Source organism: Chelonia mydas, chromosome 1, assembly GCF_015237465.2.
Source record: "Chelonia mydas isolate rCheMyd1 chromosome 1, rCheMyd1.pri.v2, whole genome shotgun sequence".
Taxonomy (NCBI): Eukaryota; Metazoa; Chordata; order Testudines; family Cheloniidae; genus Chelonia; species Chelonia mydas.
Window position 1 is genome coordinate 166,100,255 of NC_057849.1, and position 25,760 is coordinate 166,126,014.

The 25,760-nt window shown below is 43.0% G+C and overlaps 1 protein-coding gene across 7 annotated transcripts in view; it reads left to right on the forward strand.

Moving 5' to 3' along the window:
• LOC102936614 (amyloid beta precursor protein) overlaps nucleotides 1–25,760 on the forward strand; it is a 301,370-nt gene that overhangs the window by 207,994 nt on the left and 67,616 nt on the right. For all 7 annotated transcript variants that reach the window (XM_037905593.2, XM_037905604.2, XM_037905609.2 and 4 more), the window contains 2 exons: nucleotides 17,721–17,795; nucleotides 19,088–19,246. In XM_037905593.2, the coding sequence (XP_037761521.1) occupies nucleotides 17,721–17,795; nucleotides 19,088–19,246 (234 nt within the window). The remainder of the gene's footprint in view (nucleotides 1–17,720; nucleotides 17,796–19,087; nucleotides 19,247–25,760) is intronic.

Consider the following 25,760-nt stretch of genomic DNA (forward strand, 5'->3'; position numbering starts at 1 on the left):
AAGGATCCTCCCCCTTCTTCAGCAAGATTATCTGCACCTCTGTATAAGAAACAGTTTTGCCATCTCGGTAGAGGGCCTTGAGCAATCTACGTTCCCAGATCTTGTGCTGAATGATTCCATCCAGTTCCCCTTTGGAGATCAGCTATCCCACTTCCTTCCTGCTTTGGAACTAATTAGCTCAGACAGATAGATTTTGGAAATGATCGATTTGGGATACTTCATCTGCTTCCACGCTATTCCCCGTTCTTCATCACGCTTCAGGGACCCCCTCACAAAGATCTCTTAAAACAAAAGGTCCAGTCTCGCCTACTCTTGGGGGTGATCGAGCTACTTCCCCCAAAGTTCATCAGCAGAGGGTTCTATTCCAAATATTTTGTAGTTCCCAAGAGGGGCAGAGCTTAGAGACTGATCCTCGACCTCAGAAATCTGAACACTTATCCTTTCCCAGCACGTCAGGATGGTTACGTTAGCCACTATCATTCCATCCTTAGGTCCAGGAGACTGATTTTTCACCTTCAGCCTTCAGGATGCCTACTTTCATGTAGCTATACATCCATCCCACAAACACTTCCTGTGCTTCAAACTAGACTGAGGATACTACCAGTACCGAATCCTTCCTTTCAGGCTCTCCACAGTCCTGAAGGTCTTTAGAAAGCTTCATTCAGTGGTGGCAGCCCATTTACATCAGTGGAGCAGAGTAGTATTCCCTTACATGGATGGTTGGTTCCTCAGGGGTCGATCAACTTTATAGGTCCAGTCAGCAACTTCCAGGGCTCTAGCTCTATTTCAGTCTCTGGGCATTTGCATCAATTGCAAGAAACCTACATTGACCCTAGTCTAAAGAAGAGACTTCACTGGAGCCACTCTGGTCTCCCTAACCACCAGAGCCTATCTCCCCAAGAAAAGATGCTCCACTGTCCAGTCTAATCTTGACAACCACCACAGAGCCCACAAACAACTGCAAGGACCTGCCTACAACTCGTGGGCCACATATTGGCCTGCACATTCGTCGTGCCTCCTAGACTGTACCTCATATGTCTTCAGATATGGCTAAAGTTTGTGTACACACCAAAGAGTCTCTCCAAATGAGTCCAAGTACCTCAAAAGGTTCTGGACTCTCTCCGATGGTAGAAGGACCCACTGAAGATCTGCGTGGGAACCCCATTCTTACATTCCCCAACCCTCAAAAGATCCTCACAACTGGTGCTTCTCTTCTGGGATGGGGGCCATCTCCTAACGTGCCATGACCCAGGGCAGGTGGTCCACACAAGAGGTCACACTCCACATCAACATTCTGGAGCTGAGAGTAGTTTCTTATGCTTGCCATCACTTCCTTCACACCATACAAGGCCACTCCATCAGATAATGCTAGACAATAGGGCTGCAACGTCTTACTTCAGCTGACAGGGATGGAGCAAAATCCCAATCCTTATGTGCAGAGTCTCTAAGGCTGTGTAACTGGTGCCTTTCGTGTCAGATACAAGTCGCAGCTATCTGTCTTCCAGGCCTCCAGAATACAACTGCAGGCTCCCAGAGCAGTCACTTTCTTCAGGATCACAAGTGGGAGCTCAACAGTTCTGTCTTCCTCAGCATCTACCAGATCTGGGGTTCCCAAGAAGCAGACCTCTTTGCCATCCTGAACAATGCAAAATGCCATCTTTTCTGCTCCATAGGAGGATGTGGCAGATGCCCTGTTAACACTATGGCCCCATATCGTGCTGTATGCTTACCCGCTTCTACCTCTAATCCTTTACTCAAGCTGTGTCAGGAAAGCACAATAGTTATTCTCATAGTGCTCTCCTGGTCAAGATGAGTTTGGTACTCTAACCTCTTTTACATATCTGTGATCATGCCTGTTCTACTTCCTTTCAGGAAAGATCTCCTGTCACAGAACTCAGGAATCCTGATCCATCCCAACCTCTCCTCCTTGAACCTGAAATCATGGTTGCTAGATGGTTCTTGAGCATGGAGCTAACCTGTTCAGAGACGGTCCAGTCAGTTCTCCTACCTAATACTTGCAAGACTTACATTCAGAAGTGGAAATGCTACCATTCCTAATTTGCTCTTTACTCTTCCCAAGCCTCAGTGATTCTGCATTCCAAAATCCTGGACTACCTTTTGGATTTAAGAATGCAAGGTCTATCTATGAGATCAGTCAGAGTATATCTGGTCACCATCACCGCCTTCCATTCACCCACCAAAGGCTTCACAGTCTTAGCAACTCTACTGCAGCTAGGTTCCTCAGGGGCTTATGCAATCTGTTTCTGCCTGTACAGAACCCAGTCCCCCAACAGGACTTAAATTTGGGTCATAATGCCCAGAGGAAGCCTCCCTTTGAACTGGTGGCTACCTGTTCTCTCCACCTCTCCCTCAAGACTTCGTTCCTCATAGCCATCATTTCAGCTAGTCCAATGAAAGAGCTTGGAATTCTCATGGCTGATTGTCCGTATACTCCGTTCTGTAATGACAAGGTTGCACTGCGTCCCCATCCTCACTTCCTCCCAAAGGTCTCTTTGGAATACTACATTAATCAAGAGATTCGCCTACGAGTGTTCTACCCAAAAGCTCACGTCTCCAGAGAGGAGACCAGCTAGACATCAGACGGGCCCTTGCCTTCTACTTTGACAACAGGACTAAGTCCTTCTGGGCCTCTCCTAGGCTATTTGTATCACTTGCGGAGAAAATGAAGGGCCAGCCTACTTCCACACAAAAAGACTAAGGGGGTTCAGGTTACATCATCATCCGCTATGCATTGGCTCGTATATAGCCTCTTCACAGTGACAACACATCCGACATCCTTGGCTCTATTGAGGGACTTTCCCAAAACAGAGATTTGTAGGTCTGCTACTTGGTCCTCTATCCATACCTTTGCCAAGCATTACACCATCTTACCTGCTTCCAGAGATTCTATCTTTGTTGACACAGTCCTCCGAACTGTCCTAAACTTGCCTTCTCAGCACCCACCTCCTTGCTGAGTTACTGCTTCGGAGTCTTCTACAGTGGAGCAGCTGTAGAAACATAAGCTCAAAGAAGAAGGAGCAGTTACTTATCTTACAATAACTTGAGTTTTTCAAGATGTTTTGTTCTTATCAGTAGTCTGCCTCCCGCACTCCTTCCTCTGAGCTGCAGGGGCTCCGCTTCACAATTGAGAAGGAACTGAGTGGAACTGAGTGGTGTCAGGCCTATATGCCTTAATTTGGAGGCACAAGGCAGCCAAGAGCACATAGACTCATAGATTTTAAGGTCAGAAGGGACCATCTTCTAGTCTGACCTCTTGCACATTGCAGGCTACCTCACCCACCCACTCCTGAAATAAAGCCCCTAACCTCTGGCTGAGTTACTAAAATCCTCAAATCATGGTTTAAAGACTTCAAGTTACAGAGAATTCACCATTTACACTAGTTTAAACTTGCAAATGATCCATGCCCCATGCTGCAAAGGAAAGTGGAAAAACCTCCAGAGTTACAGCCAATCCAACCTGGGGGGAAATTCTTTCCCAACCCCAAATATGGTGATCAGTTAGACCCTAAGCATGTAGGCAAGACCCAGCAGACAGCTATCCGAGAAAGAATGCTCTGTAGTAACTCAGAGCACTCCCCCATCCAATGTCCTGTCCCCACATGTTGGTGATTTTTGCTACAGGCAGTCGCTGATGGGCCAGGTGCCATTGTAAGCAGTGCCATCGTACCATCCCCTCCATAAACTTATCTAGATCAGTCTTGAAGCTACTTAGGATTTTTGCCCCCATCCCTCCCCTTGGAAGGCTGTTCCAGAACTTCACTCTGATAGTTAGAAACCTTTGTCTAATTTTGAGCCTAAACTTGTTGATGGCCAGTTTATAGCCATTTGTTCTTGTGTCCACATTGGCAGTTTACTTAAATAACTCCTCCCCCTCCATGGTATTTAGCCCTCTGATGTATTTATAGAGAACAATCATATCTGTCCTCAGCCTTCTTTTGGTTAGGCTAAGCCAAGGTCTTTGTCTCCTCTCATAAGGTAGGGTTTCCATTCCTTGGATCATCCTAGAAGCCCTTCTCTGTTTGAGCACCTCTTCCAGTTTGAATTCATCTTTCTTAAACATGGGAGACCAGAATTGCACACAGTATTCCAGATGAGGTCTCCCCAGTGCTTTGTATAATGGTACTAACACCTCCCTATCTCTGCTGGAAATACCTCATCTGATGCATCCTAGGATTGCATTAGCCTTTTTAATGGCTGCATCACATTGATGGCTCATAGTCATCCTGTGATCAACAAACATACCCACGTCTTTCTCCTCCTCTGGCGCTTCCAACTGATAAGTCCCCAGCTTTTAGCAAAAATTTTTGTTAGTCCCTAAATGCATGACTTCACACTAGTAAATTTCATTCTATTTCTAGTACTCCAGTTTACAAGGTCATCCAGATCTTCTTGTATGATATTCCCGTTCTCCTCCGTATGGGCAATACCTCCCAACATTGTGTCATCCGCAAATTTTATTAGCAAACACTCACTTTTTGTGCCAAAGTCAGTAATAAAAATGTTAAATATGGTTGGTCTGAAGACTGATCCCTGAGGAACTCAACTAGTAACCTTCCTCCAACCTGAGAGTTCACCTGTCAGTAAGACCTACTGTAGTCACCCCATCAACTATTTCCATTAATTCGCCTATTAATCCCCATCTTTTCCAATTTAATTAATAATTTCCCATGTGGAACTGTATCAGATGTCTTACTGACATCCAGATAGATTAGATCTACTGCATTTCCTTTGTCTAAAAAAATCAGTTACCGTCTCAAAGAAGGAGATCAGATTGGTCTGATTGGCATCCATGCATCCTACAGTGGAGCACATTTAGGGACCAAATGTCTTGAAGAACTCAAGTTACTGTCAGGTAAGTAACCTCTCCTTTCTGACTCTCTGCAGAAGGTGAAAGGGTGCTGCTGCCTAGGACATGAGTCAGGACAGAAAGTTTTGCTACTTACAAATGGATCACATATCTGTGATTTGATCATAATTTGCCATAGCTTATCTGCGATGATGTGCAAAACTTCTTTTATGAAAAAACAGTGCTGCTCATTAGAGAGAGAAATTGTTTGTAGTCTTTAAATTGGGAGCTGCCCCAGTGCGTACAAGATCATACATTAGCAACTAAGGAAATCTCTGAAGGCTTGTTTAGTCCTGTAGATATACACACATTTTGCCATATACTTGTTAAAATCAAGAGGGGGGTTGCGTGTGTGTGTGCCCCAAGGTGACATGAAATACATCTAAAACCAAAGGAGGAAGATACAGGCTTTGAACTAAATATGAAGCAACTTTTTTTTTCTTTAACCAAAAAGACTCACATAGCCTGAGACTCTACGTATTATATTTCATCCTGCTGAACATTAGGAGCTGAGCTTATATCTCTTTCAGAAACAGGATTTGTAATGGAAATGCCAGTAGAAACTTTTCCAGTGGTATTTCCGTAAGCAGCACAGAGGAAAAAAATGTTTTTAAAAAAGAAGTGCAAAGGAAGTTTGCAATACATACTAGGGACAAAACAGCACCCCCTGAAAGCTAACCTGGTACAAGTTGGATATGCTGTATATAGTGTACAGGTATTGTAACTGTAATTTTTCTATAACTTTCATTCTCTGCTCCTTTACCCTATTGGATTTTACTTCTTTTTCCCATTCTCCTGTATACCGCCTAGTCTCCTGCATAATGGAAACCCACTAACCGACAAGCATGAATGAAATTTTCAGACCTATGGAGACTTTGCGCCATTAGTAACAAGCTCTTGGTCAGGCTGCAATAATAGAATATATCCTTTTATAATACGTCCTTATTAAAGCCTATGACACAAAGAGAATCTATCAATAATACTATTCTTTAAGTGGCCAGCTGCAAGCAGTGTCTTAAAGTTACTGCATAGCCAAGGAGAGTTGCTTTGCAAATAAAAGGCAGTGTATAAAGAGATGAGATTTTTCTTAATTATTCCTTACAGTTTGGCTCACGCTTTCAAGCTGATCCCAAAAACTTGGTCTGAGTTTTAATTGTGTTTGACTTAATCTTTAAGAATGACGTTTTCATAAACTATGTCTATATTTTCTTCAGAGCTGAAAGGTTCATATAGGAGAACTAATCAAATGTGTAGAGTATGCAATTAAAAAATAACTATAGTACTTGGAATTACATCGATTAACAGGAAAAGCAGAGAAATTGTAGCTCCAGAAAACTTTAAAATAAAATTCTGTTAAAATACATGTTAGCAAGCATTTTTGCTAACTTTATAAATTAAATAAAATGTCATACTGCTGGGAAACTGTTTAAAGGGAGACTGAAATATTAAAAAACTTCTTAAAAATTAGTTTTTACCTATGCTTCAAGTATCCCATTGTCCCCTCTTCTCATCATCTGACTTTTTCCCCACGAAGAGTGAGAACTGAGGGGCTAAGATCTACAATGTTAAAAAAAATGACAGGATAAATACATTCTATTTGCCATCCCTCATCCCATCTCCAAGTACATGCAGAGTCTTGCATCTGTGTCTCAACTGCTCCTGCTCATAATTTATCCCTAGCAGGTCAGATAGAATGATAGTGACAGTCTTTGATTGGTTTGGATGCCTTTATTACCCCACATTTGCCTAAAGTGGGACTGATAGCAACAGGTCAGGTATTCTTGCACAAAATCCATCTATGGTTTCCCTTCGCTTACTGTGAAACTCTCAAACATAAATTCTTTTCCTGCCAGGTGAAAACCTTCAAATTTGTTGTGACTCAAATTGTTTCCCTCTATGACTGAGTTGGTTCATTTTTGGAACTCCCAGAGGAGCACCGTATAGCCAGATCAGGAGCATGTGTTGTGATTGTTTAACATCTTGACACAGCTCTGTGCCTCAGATCTTCCCCTATGAAAAAGCATGATAACATGGTTAAGACTTGGGAATTCTTGGTCAAATCCTGTGTCTGCCACTGGTGTTATGTTTGATCTCAGACAAGTCACTTAGAGCCATATTTTTAAAAGTATTTAGGCACCTAACTCCTGTTGGTTTTAGTGTGAATTAGGAACCTACATATCTTTTAAAATCTGGTTTTTAATCTCTTGAATTCCACATGTGTAAATGGAAGATGCTACCTCCTTTCTCCCATCATTTGTCTCTGTCATTTAGATTATAAACTCTTCTGGATACAAACTGTCCCTTACTACAGTATGTAAGGCACTTAGTGCAGTGCGGCCTACTGGGGGTATTTAGGCACTACTGTAATACAAATAATTATTAATATGGTGGCATATTTTAGTTTTTACCAACAGAAGAACCAAAAAAAACCCCATCAAGAAAACCATGATTCTATGCTGACAAGAAAGTTTAATCCATCCAAATGTGACATTTAAACATTTTTGCTATTTTGTCTATACAACTTCATCAATTTCAAGCTGCCCTAGTTCTTATTTCTTGTCCTGATGGGATTCTCCCTTTCCATTTCTCTCTCTTCTCTGTGCCCCCGGTTACAGATGCACATGTGCACCGGCACCTCCCTATTTCCTCGTATTTTAAACATCTATTTAGGTCTAGTTGGTAAATAGCCCTGATGGCACCAGCTGTTGTACTTTAGTCAAAGGAGAGCAGTATGTTTGTTTGTTTTCCCCCAAGCATATTGAGGCTTTACAAATTATTCTTCTTGAATTTTTAGGTATCATAGTTTGTTGGGATTCGGAACAGTTTAAAAATAATGTTTCATCTCCATGCATAGTCCTGTTTACCATGCAAGTCAGATTTTTGGGAAGGCACAACAAACACTCTACTGTCTTCAAGATAATATTAATGCTTTCTTAGTGTTTTGAGTTATTTCTGTAGCAATAGTGTAATTTAACAAACAAAATATAAAGTAGTTCCAAACCAAAGTGCTGAATTCTGTTATTCATCCTACAGTGTAACTTTAAACAATTGGGTTGCATATGTGAGAGGTGAGACTTAAACTTCTAGAATACCAGCAGAGGATGGTTCTGCCTCTAGGCTGTTCAGAAGCTAATTCCCTCATGTTGCTGTGGGGGGGCCAGGTTTTTTGTGTCATGGGAAGATGTTGGTATGGTCTTTTATGGGTTTTTTAGATCTATATTATATAGCATAGGACAGCTTTCCTTCCTGAGATGGTGGCTCAGAGGGCATCAACTCTCCCGTGTCCCATGCGGTGACAACCATAAAACACACAATTCAGACACACAATTCTGCTACTCCCTGTACCAAACATTAATGGTCCGTGTCCCCCTCATCAGCCAGGCTCAGAGCAGTCTCTTGGTAGGCCCATCCCTGCTGCCCACCACCAGTGTGCAAACCCAGCTTCTGCTGGCAGATCAGCACCACACTGGAGCACCCGTCAGTGCCAGCTATGGGGTAGGTGGGTCAGCAAATATGGTTCCCAGCCTGACTTTTTTTGTCTTCCCCACACGCGGTGGGTCGACTCTGGTGCCGCTGTCAGGATATGATGCACTATGGGGACCCCCACACATTCACAGTGGCGTTTGTGGCTTTCTAATGCCAATCGATAAAAAGAGAAGTAAGGACAACGTGGGGAAATACAGACAAGTCAATACCCAGAAAGACAATGGAGCAAATCATTAAGCAATCAGTTTGCAAACACCTAGAAGATAATAAGGTGATAAGTAACTGCATGGGTTTGTTAAGAACAAATCATGTCAGACCAACCTAATGGTGCCTAACGGTAATAAGCCTTGTGGATGGGGGGAAGCGGTAGACATGCTATATCTTGACTTTAGTAAGGCTTTAATACTGTCTCGCATGACCTTCTCATAACGAACTAGGGAAGTACAACCTAGATAGAGCTACTATAAGGTAGGTGCATAACTGGTCAGAAAGCTGTTACCAGAAAGTAGTTACCAGTGTTTCACAGTCAATCTGGAAAAGCAAATTAAGAGGGGTCCCCCAGTCCAGTTCTGTTCAATAGCTTCATAAATTATTTTAGATAACAGCATAGAGAGTACACTTATAAAGTTTGCAGACGATACCAAACTGGGAGGGATTTGCAAGTGGTTTGTAGGATAGGATTAAAATTCAAAATGATCTGGACAAACTGGAGAAATGATCTGAAGTAAACAGGATGAAATTCCATAAGGACAAATGCAACGTACTCCATGTAGGAAGGAACAAACAGTTGCACACATACAAAATAGGAAGTGACTGACTAGGAAGGAGTACTGCGGAAAGGGATCTGGGGGTCATAGTGGACCACAAGCTAAATATGAGTCAACAATGTAACGGTGTTGCAAAAAAAGCAAACATCATTCTGGGATGTATTAGCAGGATTGCTGTAAGGAAGACTCGAGAAGTAATTCTTCCACTCTACTCCACGCTGATTAGGCCTCAGCTGGAGTATTGTGGCCAGTTCTGGGCTCCACATTTCAGGAAAGATGTGGACAAATTGGAGAAAGTCCAGAGAAGAGCAACAATAGCAAGTAAAGGTCTAGAAAACATGACCTCTGGGGAAAGATTGAAAAAATTGGGTTTTAGTATGGAGAAGAGGAGACTGAGAGGGGACATATCAGTTTTCAGGTACATAAAAGGTTGTTACAAGGAAGAGGGAGAAAAAAATTTCTCATTAACCTGTGAGGGTAGGACAAGAAGCAATGGGCTTAAATTGTAGCAAGGGAGGTTTAGGTTGGTCATTAGGAAAAAACTTCCTAACTGTCAGGGTGGCTAAACTCTCAAATTCCCTAGGGAGGTTGTGGAATCTCCATCATTAGATGAACAGATTAGATGAACACCTGTAAGGATGGTCTAGATCAGTAATTCTCAAAGCCGGTCCGCTGCTTGTTCAGGGAAAGCCCCTGACGGGCCGGACCGGTTTGTTTACCTGCCGCGTCCGCAGGTTCGGCCGATTGCGGCTCCCACTGGCTGCGGTTCGCTGCTCCAGGCCAATGGGGGCTGCGGGAAGTGGCGCGGGCCAAGGGACGTGCTGGCCGCTCTTCCCGCAGCCCCCATTGGCCTGGAGTTGCGAACCGTGGCCAGGGGGAGCCGCGATCGGCCGAACCTGCAGGCGCGGCAGGTAAACAAACCGGTTCGGCGTGCCAGGGGCTTTCCCTGAACAAGCAGCGGACCGGCTTTGAGACCAACTGGTCTAGATAATATTTAGTCCTGCCATGAGTGCAGGGGACTGGACTAGATGACCTCTCGAGGTCCTTTCCAGTCCTAAGATTCTATGATTCTCCCCACCATAGCCCATAGGACGCGCTGTCTCCTCTCACCCAGAGTCTGTGTGATCCTGCTCCATGTGAGGAATCATTTTCAACTCCAAGCCTGGTTAATCCTTTTTCAGTAGTAGCAGTGCTTCCTTACCTACTGAGCCACAGTTCTTTGGGGATTGTTGAGGTTACCCCCGTAGTTGTACCAGGGAAAGCCAGAACCTCCGAGTTTAGGAAGAAAGCCCTCGACAGATATTCACCTTGGTGTCATGATTTTGGCATTCTGAATAAAACCTTTTCCCGAGATAGGTACCTGTACTAGCATGATTGATTTTACACAGATTAGTTTATATATACCCTCTGTATAGGTAGGCCTATCATGCACTAGAAAATATAGCCAGAATAAATTCCTCTGGTCAAAGTATAATGGGATTTGCGTGATTAGCATTTGTCTTAATAATAAATAACATTTTTGTTACTCCCTCTTCCCTTTTCCGCTTGTATCCCTCTTGCCCTCCTATCCCCCCAAAAAGTATAGCATGCAGTGTCTCCTGAACTCTGACGACTGTTTGACTTTGAAATGCCGTGCGTCTTAAATCTCAATCTAGATGATGTCATTTTCCCGGCATGAAACAGCCAAGTCTTTGAAGTGCCATAAATCTGTATGGCCTTGATAGCTTTGTTCTTACCATGAAGGAGAATATCTTTATAAGCACATACGAGACAACTTCATGGTCCTGAGGCAGCCTTCTTCTGCAAATGTATGTCTTCAGAATAATTTTTCTTGTTGCAATTGTTTGTTCTCACACAGATGCTAACAGTTTTTTGTTGGAGTCTCATAATTTCTCTAAACCTATGACCTAAAAAAAATAGAAGTTTTCTTTGGGTTGTGGAGTTGATGCATATGGATGGCTGCTGGCAAAAAAAAAAAAGATGAGTTTTTCTGATCAACTAGTATAAATAGAGGCTTTGAGCACTTTAAATTTGACTGATCGCAAAAATCCAATCCTTAAAATACTGCTTGTGCAAATACTACAGTGAATGTTGTTTCTAAAGATAATCATGCTATTCTACTTTTTCACAAGCCATTCATTCTCACTACACCAGAGTTGAACTCCGGATCCCAGAATTATCATCTCCTCAACCCGGCTGTGTGAGCTGTCACTTTATAATCTCACTTCCTGTACCCTGAAGGGTTTAGGGAAATGATAACAGGCTGTGAAACCTGATCTAGCCAAATATGTCCTTATCACATTGCCTACAATGCTTGTTTTCATCATATGGATTAGCAAAATGGCTTTGACATTAAATTTCAATGTTAGTTTTGAGGACAAAGATCAATTGTTTGGCAAAGAAATGTTGTTTTCAAAAACTTCTAACTGCAAATTCAGAGTGAAAAGGAGTATTAAAGAGAGGTTAAAGGTCTGATTTAAAGCCACAAAAGGGAAAAAAAAGATCATACAGAGTTGCTAATCTAGGCTGATGCTCAAGACTTAACATGTACCATGGTGTTTTAGAAAGGCACAGTGACTTGAATTAATGCTGTAGTTTCCATGTTCTCTCATAACTTGCAGCATTCATGATAATTCAGTCTTCTAAACAGAAACTGCCTGTATGGTCTGGGCAAGTTTTTAAGGCCACCAAAATCATGACCTAAAGAGACGAGTGCTTAATGTGCACTTAATGCATTGTACCACCCTGTACACTAATAGGCGCATTTCTAAATACACCACGCTGTTCGATTCACAGACCAATGGTTTGATGGTCTCTATGCCTCTCCTTGTTCCACCATTATGGTTAGGTTTGGAAGGATTAGCTTTTTAACAGTAAATCTCAGTTAACGTCAATTTCACCACAATACAAACCCACAAAAAATATTTTTATTGATAATAATCTAAATTTACAGATAGACAAAGTAAGAAAAATGCTGCCTGAGAACTTATTAGAGTTTGTTATGAGCATATTTACTTTGTATATTTTGACATGCAATGTTAACTGTTTGTATTTTAACAGTTCTAGAACTTTAACTTTTACACTTGAATATCAATGCTCTTGCAACAAAAAGAAAATACAGCAGGTCTCAGATGGCTCAACAATCTCACCCACAACACTAGCTGAACTGTCCAGGAAGAAGCCCAGATACCCTAAGAAATGGTCGTCCTCCTCAGCAACCTCCCAGCCAGCGTCATCTTCAAAATGCCTGTTTTGACCCAGTGGTAGAGGGTCATGAACTATCTGCCATTCCTGATCCTACATAGCACCTATTCCCTCCCACCATTAGGGCGATTATCTGTCCCATTTCCTACCTTCCTGGGATCCTATCAGCTCAGGTGGATGGATCCTGGAGGTGATTTCTCCAGTTCAGCTCCTTACCACCCTCCTGCCCTGTTCCTCTTCAGGGACACCTCTCACAAAGACTTCTTAAGGCAGGAAATACAATCCCTCCTAGCTCTGGGGGCAATCAAACTTGTCTCACCAGACTTCATCACGGAAAGGGTTCTATTCTTGGTACTTCCTCGTCCTGAAGAAAAGCGGGGGATGGAGATCCATCCTGGACCTCAGGACTTTAAATACCTTTGTCCACTCCCAATGGTTCAGAATGGTGACTCTAACAACAGTAATTCTCTCTCTGGATCCAGGAGATTGGTTTGTTTCCCTCAACCTTTAGGATGTTTATTTTCCTGTCATCATTCATCCCTCGCACAAACTACTCCTACATTTTATGGTAGACAGGGACCACTACCAGTATTACATCCTACTCTTCAGCCTCTCTGCCACCCCAAAGGTATTTACCAAAGTTCTGTCAGCAGCAGCAGCCTATCTTCACTAGAAAGGCATCATAGTCTTTCCCTATCTGGACGATTGGCTCCCAAAGGGTCCCTCATTTCTCAAAGCACAGACAGCAACCAGCAAGGTCCTGTCTCTGTTTCACTCTCTGGGTCTCAACTTCAACTTGGAGAAGTCTGACCTAACACCACACAACATATAGACTTCATCGGAGCCACTCTGGACTCCTCTTCTGCCAGAGCATACTGAACCAGGGACTGATTCACCACAATAGCCAACCTTGTCTCAACAATACAAGAGGGTCCATAAAACACTGCTAGGGTGTGCCGACAACTTCTGGACCATGTAGCAGCCTGCACATTTGTGACTCCCTTAGCAAGACTTCACTCTCGGTGTCCTCAAGCATGGTTGAGAACTGTCTACACCCCCAACAAACACAATCTATCCAAGCAGCTGTCCAGACGTCAGAAGGTCCTCAATTCTATGAACTGGTGGAAGGGCCCTCAAAAGGTGTGCATGGGAATTCCATTGGTACTGCCCCTCCCACAAGGATTATCACCACAGATGCCTCCCTCATAGTTTGGGGTGCACACTTCCATCACAGCATTTCACCCTCTGTAGAGGATTCTCAGTCTTTGCCCACCCCGCAATTGCAAAAGCCTATTCAACCTCTTCCTTCCCATCAAGGAAACAGTCCCACCAGGGGACATCGCCTTAGTTTTCAGTGCTCTAAGGAAACCCTCATTTGGATCTCTGGGGAGTTGTTTCTTCCTTCATTTGTCCCTAAAGATCTCATTCCTTGTCGCCGTTACTTGCACCAGGAGGGTGGGGGAACTTCAGTCCTTAAAGACGGAGTCACCAAATATGATGTTCTACCAAGATAAGATGAGACTGTGTCCACTCTTTCTTCCTTCCTAAACTCTTCTGAATTCCATGTTAATGAAAGGTTTCAGAGTAACAGCCGTGTTAGTCTGTATTCGCAAAAAGAAAAGGAGGACTTGTGGCACCTTAGAGACTAACCAATTTATTTGAGCATGAGCTTTCGTGAAGTGAGCTGTAGCTCACGAAAGCTCATGCTCAAATAAATTGGTTAGTCTCTAAGGTGCCACAAGTCCTCCTTTTCTTCATGTTAATGAAGAAATTCAGCTACTAGTATTTTACCCCAAGACTCACTTTTCAAGAGAAGAAGGGAGCCTCTACACACTGGACATGAAAAAAGCTTTTGCCTTGACAGGATTAGTCTCTTTCAGGCATCCGCTAAATTCTTCATCCCTTTTTCAGAACAAATGAAAGGACATCCGATCTCTATTCAAAGACTGTCCAAATGGATTGCAGATTCTGTAATGCTACAAAGCATTCGGGGTTCTTCTCCTCTGAGAGTTATTGCTTATTCCACCAGGGCCCAGTCTATCTCTGTAGCCCATCTCAAAAATGCACCCATTCCAGACATCTGTAGGGCAGCCACCTGGTCTTCGCCTCATACATTTTACCAGCATTATGTTCTCATGCCTGCTTCCAGGACTGATGCAGCTTTCCTAGGGTCTGTACTATATCTGCTTCCTTGGCAGCCTTCTCCATGATGGAGGTACTTCTTGGGAGTCTCCTGATGAGATCACTAGGAGTCTCCTAGTCGAAGGAGAGTTACTTATCTTGCACAATAACTTGCGTTGTTTCAGATGTCTGTCCCTGTGGGTGCTCCACTACCTGCCCTCCTTCCTCTCTGCCTTGGAGTCTCTTTCTTGGGACTTGCAAGTTTGAGAAGGAACAGATATGGTGGTGGTTCGATCTTTCCCTATATGCTTCTGTACTGGGGCATGAGGGTGACTAGGGCTCAGATGCAGACCTGCAGATGCTGCTGACAAAAAAACTCCAATCAAGAGCACACGTATGCTGATGTGGAGCACCCATTGGGATACACATCTCGTAGAACTCAAATTACTGTACAAGATAAGTAACTTCTCCACCTTTCTTGTTCCACATCTCTGGGACTAGCCAAAATAGGATAGTTAATTTTCCAGTTAAAAGACCCTGTAAATTGATGGGACATGTTTATACTATCACCTCATATCTGTTCTTAGGGCTTCTGATTACAACTGATAGATGCTAGTAGAAGTTTATTGAGGTCTAGGCCATGACTTACAAGTTAAATAATGTCAGATCCATTTGTTTTAAAATATTTTTCAGTCACAGTATGACCTCTGAGTTTCTAACCATTATCTAAATACCAGCCACCCTGCTCCTAATCAGTTCAAAAACAATATGCCTCTGAAGTCCAGAAGCAGGTAGTCCAAAACTTGCTTACTTTAGGATTCGCAGCATCACACTGGCTACTAAAATACATTCCACTACTTTTTGGCCCGTCATTGTTGAAGACCAGAAACACCCCTATATAAAACAAAATAGCCTAATTTGAAAGAAGTCCTCTCATTTTCAGGAGGAACAGTGTGCATTGCTTTCTTCAAGTTAATGTCTTTCCATCCTAGAGATGCATTATAACAAAATTGCAGTTCAACCTTAAAATGTATTAGAAATGCATATACGGTGAATCTTTTTCCTTTCTTTCTAAATAGCATGTGTAGCTGTGAACCTTATATTTTTCCTCCTGTGACACTCTGTACCTCAAAGCAGCACCCTGAAACCACCATATTCACCATGGTGATATGATTGATATGTTTTGTACAAAGTATACCTTGTGAGGCATCATTTTAAAAGTCTTGATCTGTTGAACATTAATATCCTGTTGGATTGTATGTGTTATCATTGTATGTGAAGTTATTAAGTATTACTATGTGTGTTACTGAAATATGTTGTGAGGTTGGGAACACCCACAACCAGCCTTTCAGTTACAACCATTGAGTAGCCATCCATAGCCATACAGTATTAATGGCTCATCAACAACTATCAAGAATCCACTATCCCAGAGACTCCTTAAAGAAGGCACATATGCAATTAGAGACTGCTTGACCAGTGGGGACTGCCTGAACCCCTCATCACAGCAAGGAACTTTCCAGCAAGCTGAAAGAAAGTATAAAAGAGGGGAAGTGACATCATTACTTGGCGCGTCTCTCTCTTTTACCTCTCCCCACATCTCAACACCTAGAAGAAGGTCTGGAGGAAAAAGACTTTCAACTGGGGAAGATTGGTCCCAGACTGGAAGGTTAGTCCCGGCCTGTGTAAGGAGGAACTGAAGCCTGTTTGTACCATCTGTCAGGGTGCAACATTGTTGGATTCAACTCTGGCTTAGACTAAAAGTTTAGGATTTAAAATGTGTGTTTCTATTTTTATTTCTTAAGGTAATTGTCTCTGACCTTTATGCCTACCACTTAGAATCTCTTAACCTTTCTCTTTCTGTAGTTAATAAATCTGTTTTATATTTTACCTAAAACCAGTGCGTTGTGGCTGAAGGGCTTGGGGAATCTCTGCTCAGGTTAACAAGGGCTGTTGCACGTGCACTTCCCTTTTGTCGGAGTGGCGAACTCAGTAATGAGCTTACACTGGCCAGGCTTCTGACCTGTGCAGGATGGCACAGTTCTGCGGTGCAAGGCTGGGGAGCTGAGGGGAATTGGCTGGAGCCTCTCTGTTGATGGTTCATGAGTGCTTGGGAGATCATTCACACAACTCAGTTGGGTGTGTCCCGGCCTGTGGAGGTCTGTGTACATGCAGTGCTTGTCAGAGGCTTGTAATCCGCGTCACAGTGTGAGAGGCAGCCCAGGTTAGTGGGTTTGGAGGGCTCAGTGGTCCCACAGTTCAGGTTGCACCCCAGGGACTCTGTCATGCCTGCCCTTTGGAAAAAATATTTAAATGAGTTTCTGTTCTAAATGTCATGAAGGCTGCATTTTCTGTTGACGGATGGGAGACCTGTGTATTTTGCAGGAAAGTTTGGGGGGTTATTTATTTATTTATTTACAATAGTGCAGACAGAGGTCACTGTTGTTTGCACATGCAGTGTTCAGTGGAAGAAGTTCTACTAATGCACAGAAAGTGCTGTCTTCAAAGATTGCTGCCTAGGAATGAAAATGGAGACATTCATGAGCAAGATCAAGTTTTTGATAACAATTTACAGTGATTTCAAATGGCACGTATAGAACACACAGAGAAGGAAACAGCACTTACCCCCCTTTGCAAGAGAGTATTGCTTTTCATTCCCCGTGGCAGGTGACCTTTCAGATTGTTCAAAATAGGCCTACTGCAAGTTTTCCTATATCGTTCTTCTGCCAGTATTGTACTTGGGACATAAGTAAGCTCAGTTCTTTGTGTTCAGCATGCATACAGAACAGACTAGCAGAAATTGCACATAGTCTTGACCTGTTCTGATCAAAAGCCAGCTGATGTACTCTATCAAAAACTAGAAAAGTTTGTGATGTGAATGAATGCCTTTTAGAATCAGTTGAAATTGGTTCATTTTAACTGAGGACATAAAATAGATTTAAACCTCTTATTTTTCTCTGAGATGAAAAGGTCAGTATGTTAACCCAACTAGTAACTCTACTTCCTCTGCTGATGCTGGAGGGTCTGTTAAACATCTACAGTTAATGCACTGCTTCACTTCTAGCAACCTCAAGTTAAGAGAACTTGGATGATGTTCAGACAGGGTGATCCATTTCTTGTTTTTAAATTGGCAACAAGACTCTGTTAAATGTTGCAACTATTCTTTATAAGGGGAGCAAAAGAGATGATTATCTGCACTATGTTATATGACTGTTGCTAAATCCCAAACCGTGAGAGGAAAACTCAAAAGTTATGCTCCATGTTTTGTTGCTGTGTAGGTCATGAGGGAATGGGAAGAAGCGGAACGCCAAGCAAAGAACTTGCCAAAGGCTGATAAGAAGGCTGTTATCCAGGTAAAAAAAACACAATTACAAGCAGACCAATTGGGGTTGCAAATAAAATATGAACCACACTAATTGTGGTATAATTTGGAAGCATATTTGTGTTGGGGAATTATTATTTTCTGCTTTTACTGTTGCTCTTTTAGCTGTCAGATATCAGTCTGTGCTTTTATAGTTAGCAGTTGAATTGCGGTGGAGAGACTCACAATGTACAGTGTTACCACTGTGGGGGAAGGTTTTCAATGAGATTAGGATAAATCTTCAAAAGGAGTTAGGAACCCCATTCCCTTAGGCCACTTTAACCATCCCAGATGTAGTGAGTAGTTACATCAGAATTGTAACAGTATAAACTTCTGATACTGTGTATCTTAGTTCCATGTAGAAATGGGCAAATAGGTTTTGGGAGGTTGGAATAGGAACCAACCTCACTCAAAACAAACCTTCAACCAAACTGGAAATTATCTATTTTTCTTTCTGAAATATTGGAAATGTTTGGAGGGCCTGCATCAGGGCAGAGGGTTCACCAAATTTATCTGAATATGCTAATAGAATGAAAGGAAAGCATTCCCCCTCCACATACCTCCAGATAGCACACCAACCACACACAAAAACCTAGCCCAAGTAGAGCTGCCTGTAATCCAAAGAGCCAGAGACTCCTTTGGGTCCACTGGGGCCACTTGAATTAATGTGGAAGGCATTCATATACTTCCAGGTTGGTTTCAGTGCAGCATCACAAGACGGATACAAATCAAGAACCAGAATATTACTTATTAAATCCTGCAGTCTTGCTCAGTGTCTTTTGTCCATTCAGACTTTTTCCAGCTCGTGGTCATTTTTTGTTTTCTAAGTGACCAATGTTAAGTAAATTTCTGATGTCTCATTCTGTTGAAGGGGGAATTATTTTTCCCCCATATATATGTTCAGGATAGTCAGAAGAGGCTGAGAATCTCCAAGGGCAAGGTGCCTATTAAAATCAAGTGCTTTCCTGCACTGAATCTTATCACCTTGAACAGGATCCTAAGACTCACATGAAGGATTCATGTGTTGTCATGCTGAAATAGGCAAAAATATTTGATTGGTTAATATGGCCAGATGATCAGACATGGTAAGCACCTAAGCTCCCATTTTAAGCCAGTGTGGGGAGGGTTCAGAAATTGTACAGATCAACACACTTGGCTGTAGTAAAAGGCAGGTCACTTCCATCATTTGTAGACAAGGATTTTAATGCTCTGTGCAAAAGGTACTTACCCTTGCTCTGCCAAGCTCTTTAACCATTGTTCTACTATTGTTCTTTAAACATGCAGCATTTCCAGGAGAAAGTGGAATCACTGGAACAAGAAGCAGCAAATGAGAGACAGCAGCTAGTGGAGACTCACATGGCCAGAGTGGAAGCCATGCTGAATGACCGTCGCCGCATTGCTCTGGAGAACTATATCACAGCTCTGCAAGCCATCCCTCCCAGAGTAAGCAGTATGCCACAGACTTCACCTGCTATGTAGAAATCACATTAGATATCCTAGAGAGAGGAACGCACCAAAGTACAATTCCCCTCTATAAAGGCACAGAATAACATTTTCTTTTCCTTCATGAGAGATTCACTAAGGATGTTACCCAGAATTTTCAAACCTGGATCCCTAAAGTTATGCTCCTTAATCTGCATTTAGGCACCTGATACTAAAAGTGACCTGAGCTTCAGAAGTTGAAAGCACCCACAAATCCCAACAAAGTAATAGTTAAGTGCTACAGTGTGGTGTGCAAATAGTAAGACGTAAGATGTCTTTTCCATCTCAAAGTTTTGTGATTTTTGTGTGCTTAAATATTGGGATGCTGGGGGACAGAGCTCGTTTGTGAGAGGATTGTTGGGCATTGACTTCAGCTCCAGAACAGAATCTTAAATATTGTTGTTGTTAATTGTGATATAAACACCAGTTTCAAGATGTGGATTGGATGTAATTTTTAATTAATCCGTATTTGTAATGACTAAATGTAGTCCAAAAATTGTAGGTCTTGTGACAGGGTCAGGCCAGATGGCTACAAAAGAGTGCTTGAAGGTAGATACATTCGTTCCAGGTTAAGCAGGTCCCTTTTCCCTGGGTAAAATAACAGGGACTATTCCAGAATATTCAAGAACTTTCTAGAACTAATTAAGGCAGGCAGGCTAATTAGGACACCTGTAGCCAATTGGGAAGCTGCTAGAATTAATTAAGGCTAATCAGGACACCTAGTTTAAAAAGGCTCTCACTCCAGTTAGTGAGGTGTGCGCAAGGAGCTGAGAGTGAGAGGGCATGCTGCTGGAGGACTGAGGAGTACAAACGCTATCTGGCATCAGGAGGAAGGTCCTGTGGTGAGGATACAGAAGGTGTTGGGAGGAGGCCATGGGGAAGTAGCGCAGGGAGTTATAGCTGTCACACAGGTGTTACACAAAACACTATAGACAGCTGTGATCCACAGGGCCCTGGGCTGGAACCCGGAGTAGAGGGTGGGCCCGGGTTCCCCCCATCCCCCCAGCTCCCTGTTGGATACAGGAGGAGTTGACTTGGACTGTCCCACCAGAGGGGAAGGTCCCTGGCCTGTCCCCCCCGACCCACTGGGTGGACCAGCAGAGACTGTGGGGATTGTTCTTCCTTTTCCCCATGCTGGCCAGTGATGAGGTTATCTGAGTGAACGGCAGATTTGAGCCACGAAAGTGGCCAAACTGAGGGCTACTGTGAATCTCTGAGGCGAGCAAAATCCGCCTATAAGCGCAGGACCCACCAAGGTAGAGGAGGAACTTTGTCACAGTCTGTATTTCCCAGAGAAAAATGAGCCCACTCAGAGTTTGTGGAAAACAGTCAGTCATTTTATATTTTACTGACACTAGATGGAAAAACCCTTAGGGCACTGACAACATTTTAAGTCAATTGTACAAGTTATGTAGAGTTAGAAGAGACAGATTCAGCAACTTTCCACTTTTTGGAAAGTGATGCAAGTGATAAATTTGGAAATGCATCCAAAGCATTCATTAATCTGCCAGAGCAGAAAAAAAAGACAGTTGGAAATATATGGCGACTGAGATTTTGAAACAAACATTCCTCCGCCACCACACATTCTTGTGGTTAAAAGTCGTCTAAACAGTTCTCTGATGTGCTAGAACGTTGGTGATGATGACCAGGAGTTGGGCTTATGTAAGAGGTTTAACCTCTTATTTGTCAGAATAGACTATGTCAGAGAACCTCTCCCTGATGTCACTTGAGTAGGATGGTTTCCTTTATGGAAAAAAATCCACTTTGTGGGGGAAAATTCCCCTTTGGAAGGAAAACTGCTTGTCAGCTGGATTGTGTGTGAGACTGTCACTACTTAACCACAGTGGTAGGAAAGACTTAAAAGCTGGGCTTCCACGTTCCAAGATTGTGCGTTGTACAACACAAGGCAGAAAACAAAAATTGCTGCAAACAAGTCTTTCAGATAGATGATTAATGTGCAACAGCATTGTAGTTATAACAATAAATATTTTTAAAATGAGGAATACTGGGTTACAGGTGAAAACACAAATCTCAAAATCACAGAATTTGAAGATGCTAGGGTTTGGGTTTTTTTGGTTGGTTGGTTTTATTTTTAATTAACCAGTTAATATTTCATCATCAGCTTTAACTCAGCCCCTCTATTCCAAAATCCTGGTACGCTTGTTTATCCCACAGATACAGTTATAGAACCCTGTTACCTGGCACTTAAAGGAAACTGAAATCTTCCCAGTTACATATATAAATGATGATGGTGAAGTCTTTTGTAGGCTCCTACAACTTGAGCACACCTTTTTACCCTGTATCAATTAAAAGGGGAATCTCAGGCCTTTCTTATAAAGGCTTGTAGTGTATATCCTGTATATTTGGGGTGAATGTGGAAAAGTGTGATTCCTGGTGTATGTTTTGGAGCATGGGATCTCTGATTAATTTTGACAGGATGAAAAGACATGCAGTCTGTGGTGTGGTAGTGGATGGTGCAGGGTGTTGTGCAACCATATGTTAAGAGTAAGATGCGACATGTTGTGGCCTCTGACTCGTATCATAAGGATAGTGAAAAGCCTGGTCTCCAGTCCTTAATTAGTGGATAGGTTAGCAATTTATAGATCAACACACAGTTTCCTTTGGGACAGTGTGGTCAGTAGCTCACAGCTGAAAGTTACGTGGGGGTAGCGCTTGAGATAAATCTAATCATAGCTTTTCTATTGATTTACTGCATGGCCTTGGGCAGATCACTTAACATCACTGCGTTTAAGTTTTCCTCTCAGTAAAACGTGGATAGCATATCTGCCGTACAAGAGGATTGTGAGGAATAAATAAACTTCTAAAGTATATTGGAGAGCCTCCAGTGAAAGGAGTACAAAGAAGTAAATATTTTAGTCTAGGTTTTGGGAGCAAAGTAACTAATGTGCAGATATGGGGTCAGCTCCATGTCAAAAAGAGCTAAATCTTTTCCTACTTAAAAAAAAAAAAAAAAACTATTGGGACTGACAACCTGTGTCATCCTTTGGACTGATGTGCTGAGTAATGTGGATTTACACATCACTCCATGGAAATGGGGATTTAATGGTATCTTAAAGTGTCCCTGAACTAGTCACAGCAAAAATCCCACAGTACAAAAATTGATCTGTTTAAAGAGAGTCAGCCCTGCAACACAAAGCTGTTGCCTCCTGGAGATGTTACCATACAGAGCCTCACCGTGATCAAATGGAGGCTGTGAGGGATGAACAGCAGCTCTGAGGTTTTTAATAGTTCACCTGCCAGTTTTGTTAATGGCACTATACTTGCCTCCACCATTTTTTCCCCCTCATTTTCGTTACAGTCTGTTGCCAATATCAGCTGAGATGTGTGGTTCACAAAGTGCAGCAAACAAATGTTGACTGCAGTAGCAGGGCCTGTTTTGTTTTGTTGTTGGACAGTGGCTGAGAGCTGAGGGATAGTTAGTTATGTGTGAACAGTCTGTCAGATGAATTTGGCCATGTGAGTGTTCGGATGATCTTCTGATTCACGAACAGCAATACCATCAGAATCCAAATATCAGGCCTCTTGCGCTCCCTGAGGGCTTTGTCACTAGCAAACTGAAAGGAGTTTGGGCCTGAGGAAATCAAACCTTCTTTGTTTACTGCTAAACAATCCTTGCCTAGAGGGAATTCCCCTCCAATAACACCTTCCAATGATAAGTCAAGCACTGTGCTATTTTGTTAATATACTCACTACAGAAATAAAGAGTAAACATTTCCAGCAGCTTAATAACTTAGTTTGCCAAGTGAGGTAGCCAGATTCTCTGAGAGAAGGTATGAGAGAGCATTTGTGTCTAAATTGGAAAACAAATGGCTGTGTTTCATTGCAGTTCCTCCACAGAAGAATGTGAATCCCTGCTGCACTGGCTAAGGGGTGAACTTTTTGTGAATGCTTACTGTTAAGATACTGGCAGCACAACACTGCCTTGAGAGAGAAGCAAGTTTGGGTTCGTGATAAAGCTGTTTTGAGCTTTTTCTTTGCAGGGTAATTTTCTTTAGGCCTGTGCAACGTCTTTCTCAGATGGATGAGAGGGTCACAAGCATTACATGTTGTCGATATTCCTTTTATATAATATCATAAATACACTTTCTGCTGCAAAAAGACTTTCAAAGAGAAGATAATGTAGTGAGGAGGGGCAGTGAACTGGGACTCAGCAGATCTGGATTCAGCTCCTGGCTCTCCCCAGTCTTCCTAGTGAACCTGGGAAAGTCAATCTTGCTGTGTCTCAGTCCCCCTTATGAAAAATTAGGATAATGCTACTCTCATACCTCACAGCAATGCCATTAATAAATGGTGGGGTGCTGTGATACTACAGATAAACACCTAGCAAGGCATTAGACTGGAGGTGGGCAAACTACAGATGTGGCCCGTGGGACCGTCCTGCCCAGCCCCTGAGCCTCCAGCCCCTCCTCTGCTGTCCCCCCTCTGCGGGGATGTGGATAGTGGTCGGGGGAGTGAGGGGACAGGGAGCAGAGGGTGGTTGGATGGGGCAGAGGTTCTGGGGTTGGGTCAGGGGACGGGAACGGGGAGATTGGATAGGCGTGGGAATCCCAGGGGGCCTGTCGGGGGGCGGGGCAGTCAGGAGACAGGGGGCGTTGGAGAGGAGGTGGGGGTCCCAGAAGAGGGCGGTCAGGGGACAAGGAGCGGGGGAGGTTGGATGGGTAGCAGGTTCTGAGGGGGGCAGGAAGTGGGAGGGGACTGATAGGGGGCAGGAGCGAGGCTATTTGGGGAGGCACAGCCTTCCCTACCCGGCCCTCCATACCGTTTCTCAACGTCGATGTGGCCCTCAAGTCAAAAAATTTGCCCACCCCTGCATTAGACATTCCCAGCACAAGGCTGAACAGGGAAAAGAGTGACAACACCGGGACTGGGGTGTGGGGGGAGAAGGTTAAAATTAAAAAAGGGGAAGAAGAAAGTAAAGAGATTATAAAACAGGAGAGAACAGTTTGGATGCTGTCAGACAAGCACAGTACAGTTTTGTGTGCACATGTGTATACATCCAGACACACGTTCCATACTATCGTCTTCCTTGGCCAAGGGCACCCTAGCTGGTTGTAGCATCTTGCACATCAGTGCTGAGGAACTGGAATTCAGTAATGGTTTTATTTTGTGCAGGACAGATTGGTATAACTGCAATATTTTTGAAGTAATTGTATACCACAGTACAATCCCAGCTACATAGATGTTCTGCATGGTGACCCAGCATTCAGGAAAACAGAGAAAGTACAAAATGGAGTCACATAGCTCAAGGCTTATTTAAGAACAAAACTAAGCAGAAAATTGAGCAAGATAGTGCAATTGAAAGCAACATCATGCAAGCTGTCCAAAACCTCAGAGCTGATCCTTGTCTCAGATTCTTTGTGCAGCCGAGCTGTTCTGTACTTTGTTGCCTTTGGAAATGGAATGCAGCTGTTCAGTCTCCAACCTCAAAATGTTGCACTGGTTTGCACTGCTCGGTGGTATTACTACAGAAAGGAGGATTAATGTCAGGTGGTGTTAATATGTAACTACAGCTTAGATAATCAGTCATTTTGTTCTTCATTTTGCAAATAAAAAAAACCAGGGGAATACATAGTCATAATTCTCTCTGAGTAGGTTAGCTCAAATATTTGTTCGTTTTATTTTTCACGTGTACGTCGAGTTTAATAGGCTTCCCCTCCTTTTTTCCCCCACCCTCTCCCTCACTTTTCCATTTGATCTTAATGGTTACCTTTGGCTTCCTATGTAAAAACTTGTTTTTCCCCTCAAGTTCACAGGGTAAAAGAAAGAAAATTTAAGGAAAAAGTTCTGAGGCTCATTTTCCCACTGGCTTGTACACTGCGCAGAGGGTTTAAAATGCTACCGTTCTGATTTGGAAACGCTTGGCACAAGTGTAAATCACAGTCCATGGGATAAGGCCCTGAATGTCTATCTGAGTTTCAGCTGCCATGTTGGTTTTGTTCAGTTGCTTTAAGAAGACTATAGTTTGTGCTTTTAGGGCAACACAGCTCACTTGAAGAAGGTGGTAGTGCTCTCTGCACAATGGGATAGAGTTTTGGCCATCTCGGTGGGAGAGAAGGGCATGTGAAGATGCCTCTCCCTGAGCACTGCAGGTCTTTGCTGAACCCAATTAGACTGCTGTGGGAGTAGACCAAAGGGGGAGGGTCTTTTGTATCTGCAGTTGCACTGATCCAGTGATCAAAATGCCTGGAGTCAGGAAAGAGGGGCAGCAGCCACTGTTCCAGCCCATAGACCCACCCACCCTAACCCCACAGAAGTGGAGTTTTTTTCACAAAGACCTATTATGGGATTTGTGCCAGGAGGAGTAGGTTTCAGCTTTTCTTTTAAACTGGGTCAAACTTTGAAAATGCTTTTGTGTGAATAAAAACAGACTCCCTTGCTTCCTAGATGGTTTGCTTGGTCACATAGTGTAGTCATAATCCTCGGTTTGCCAGCAGGAGAAGATGAGTTTTCTAGG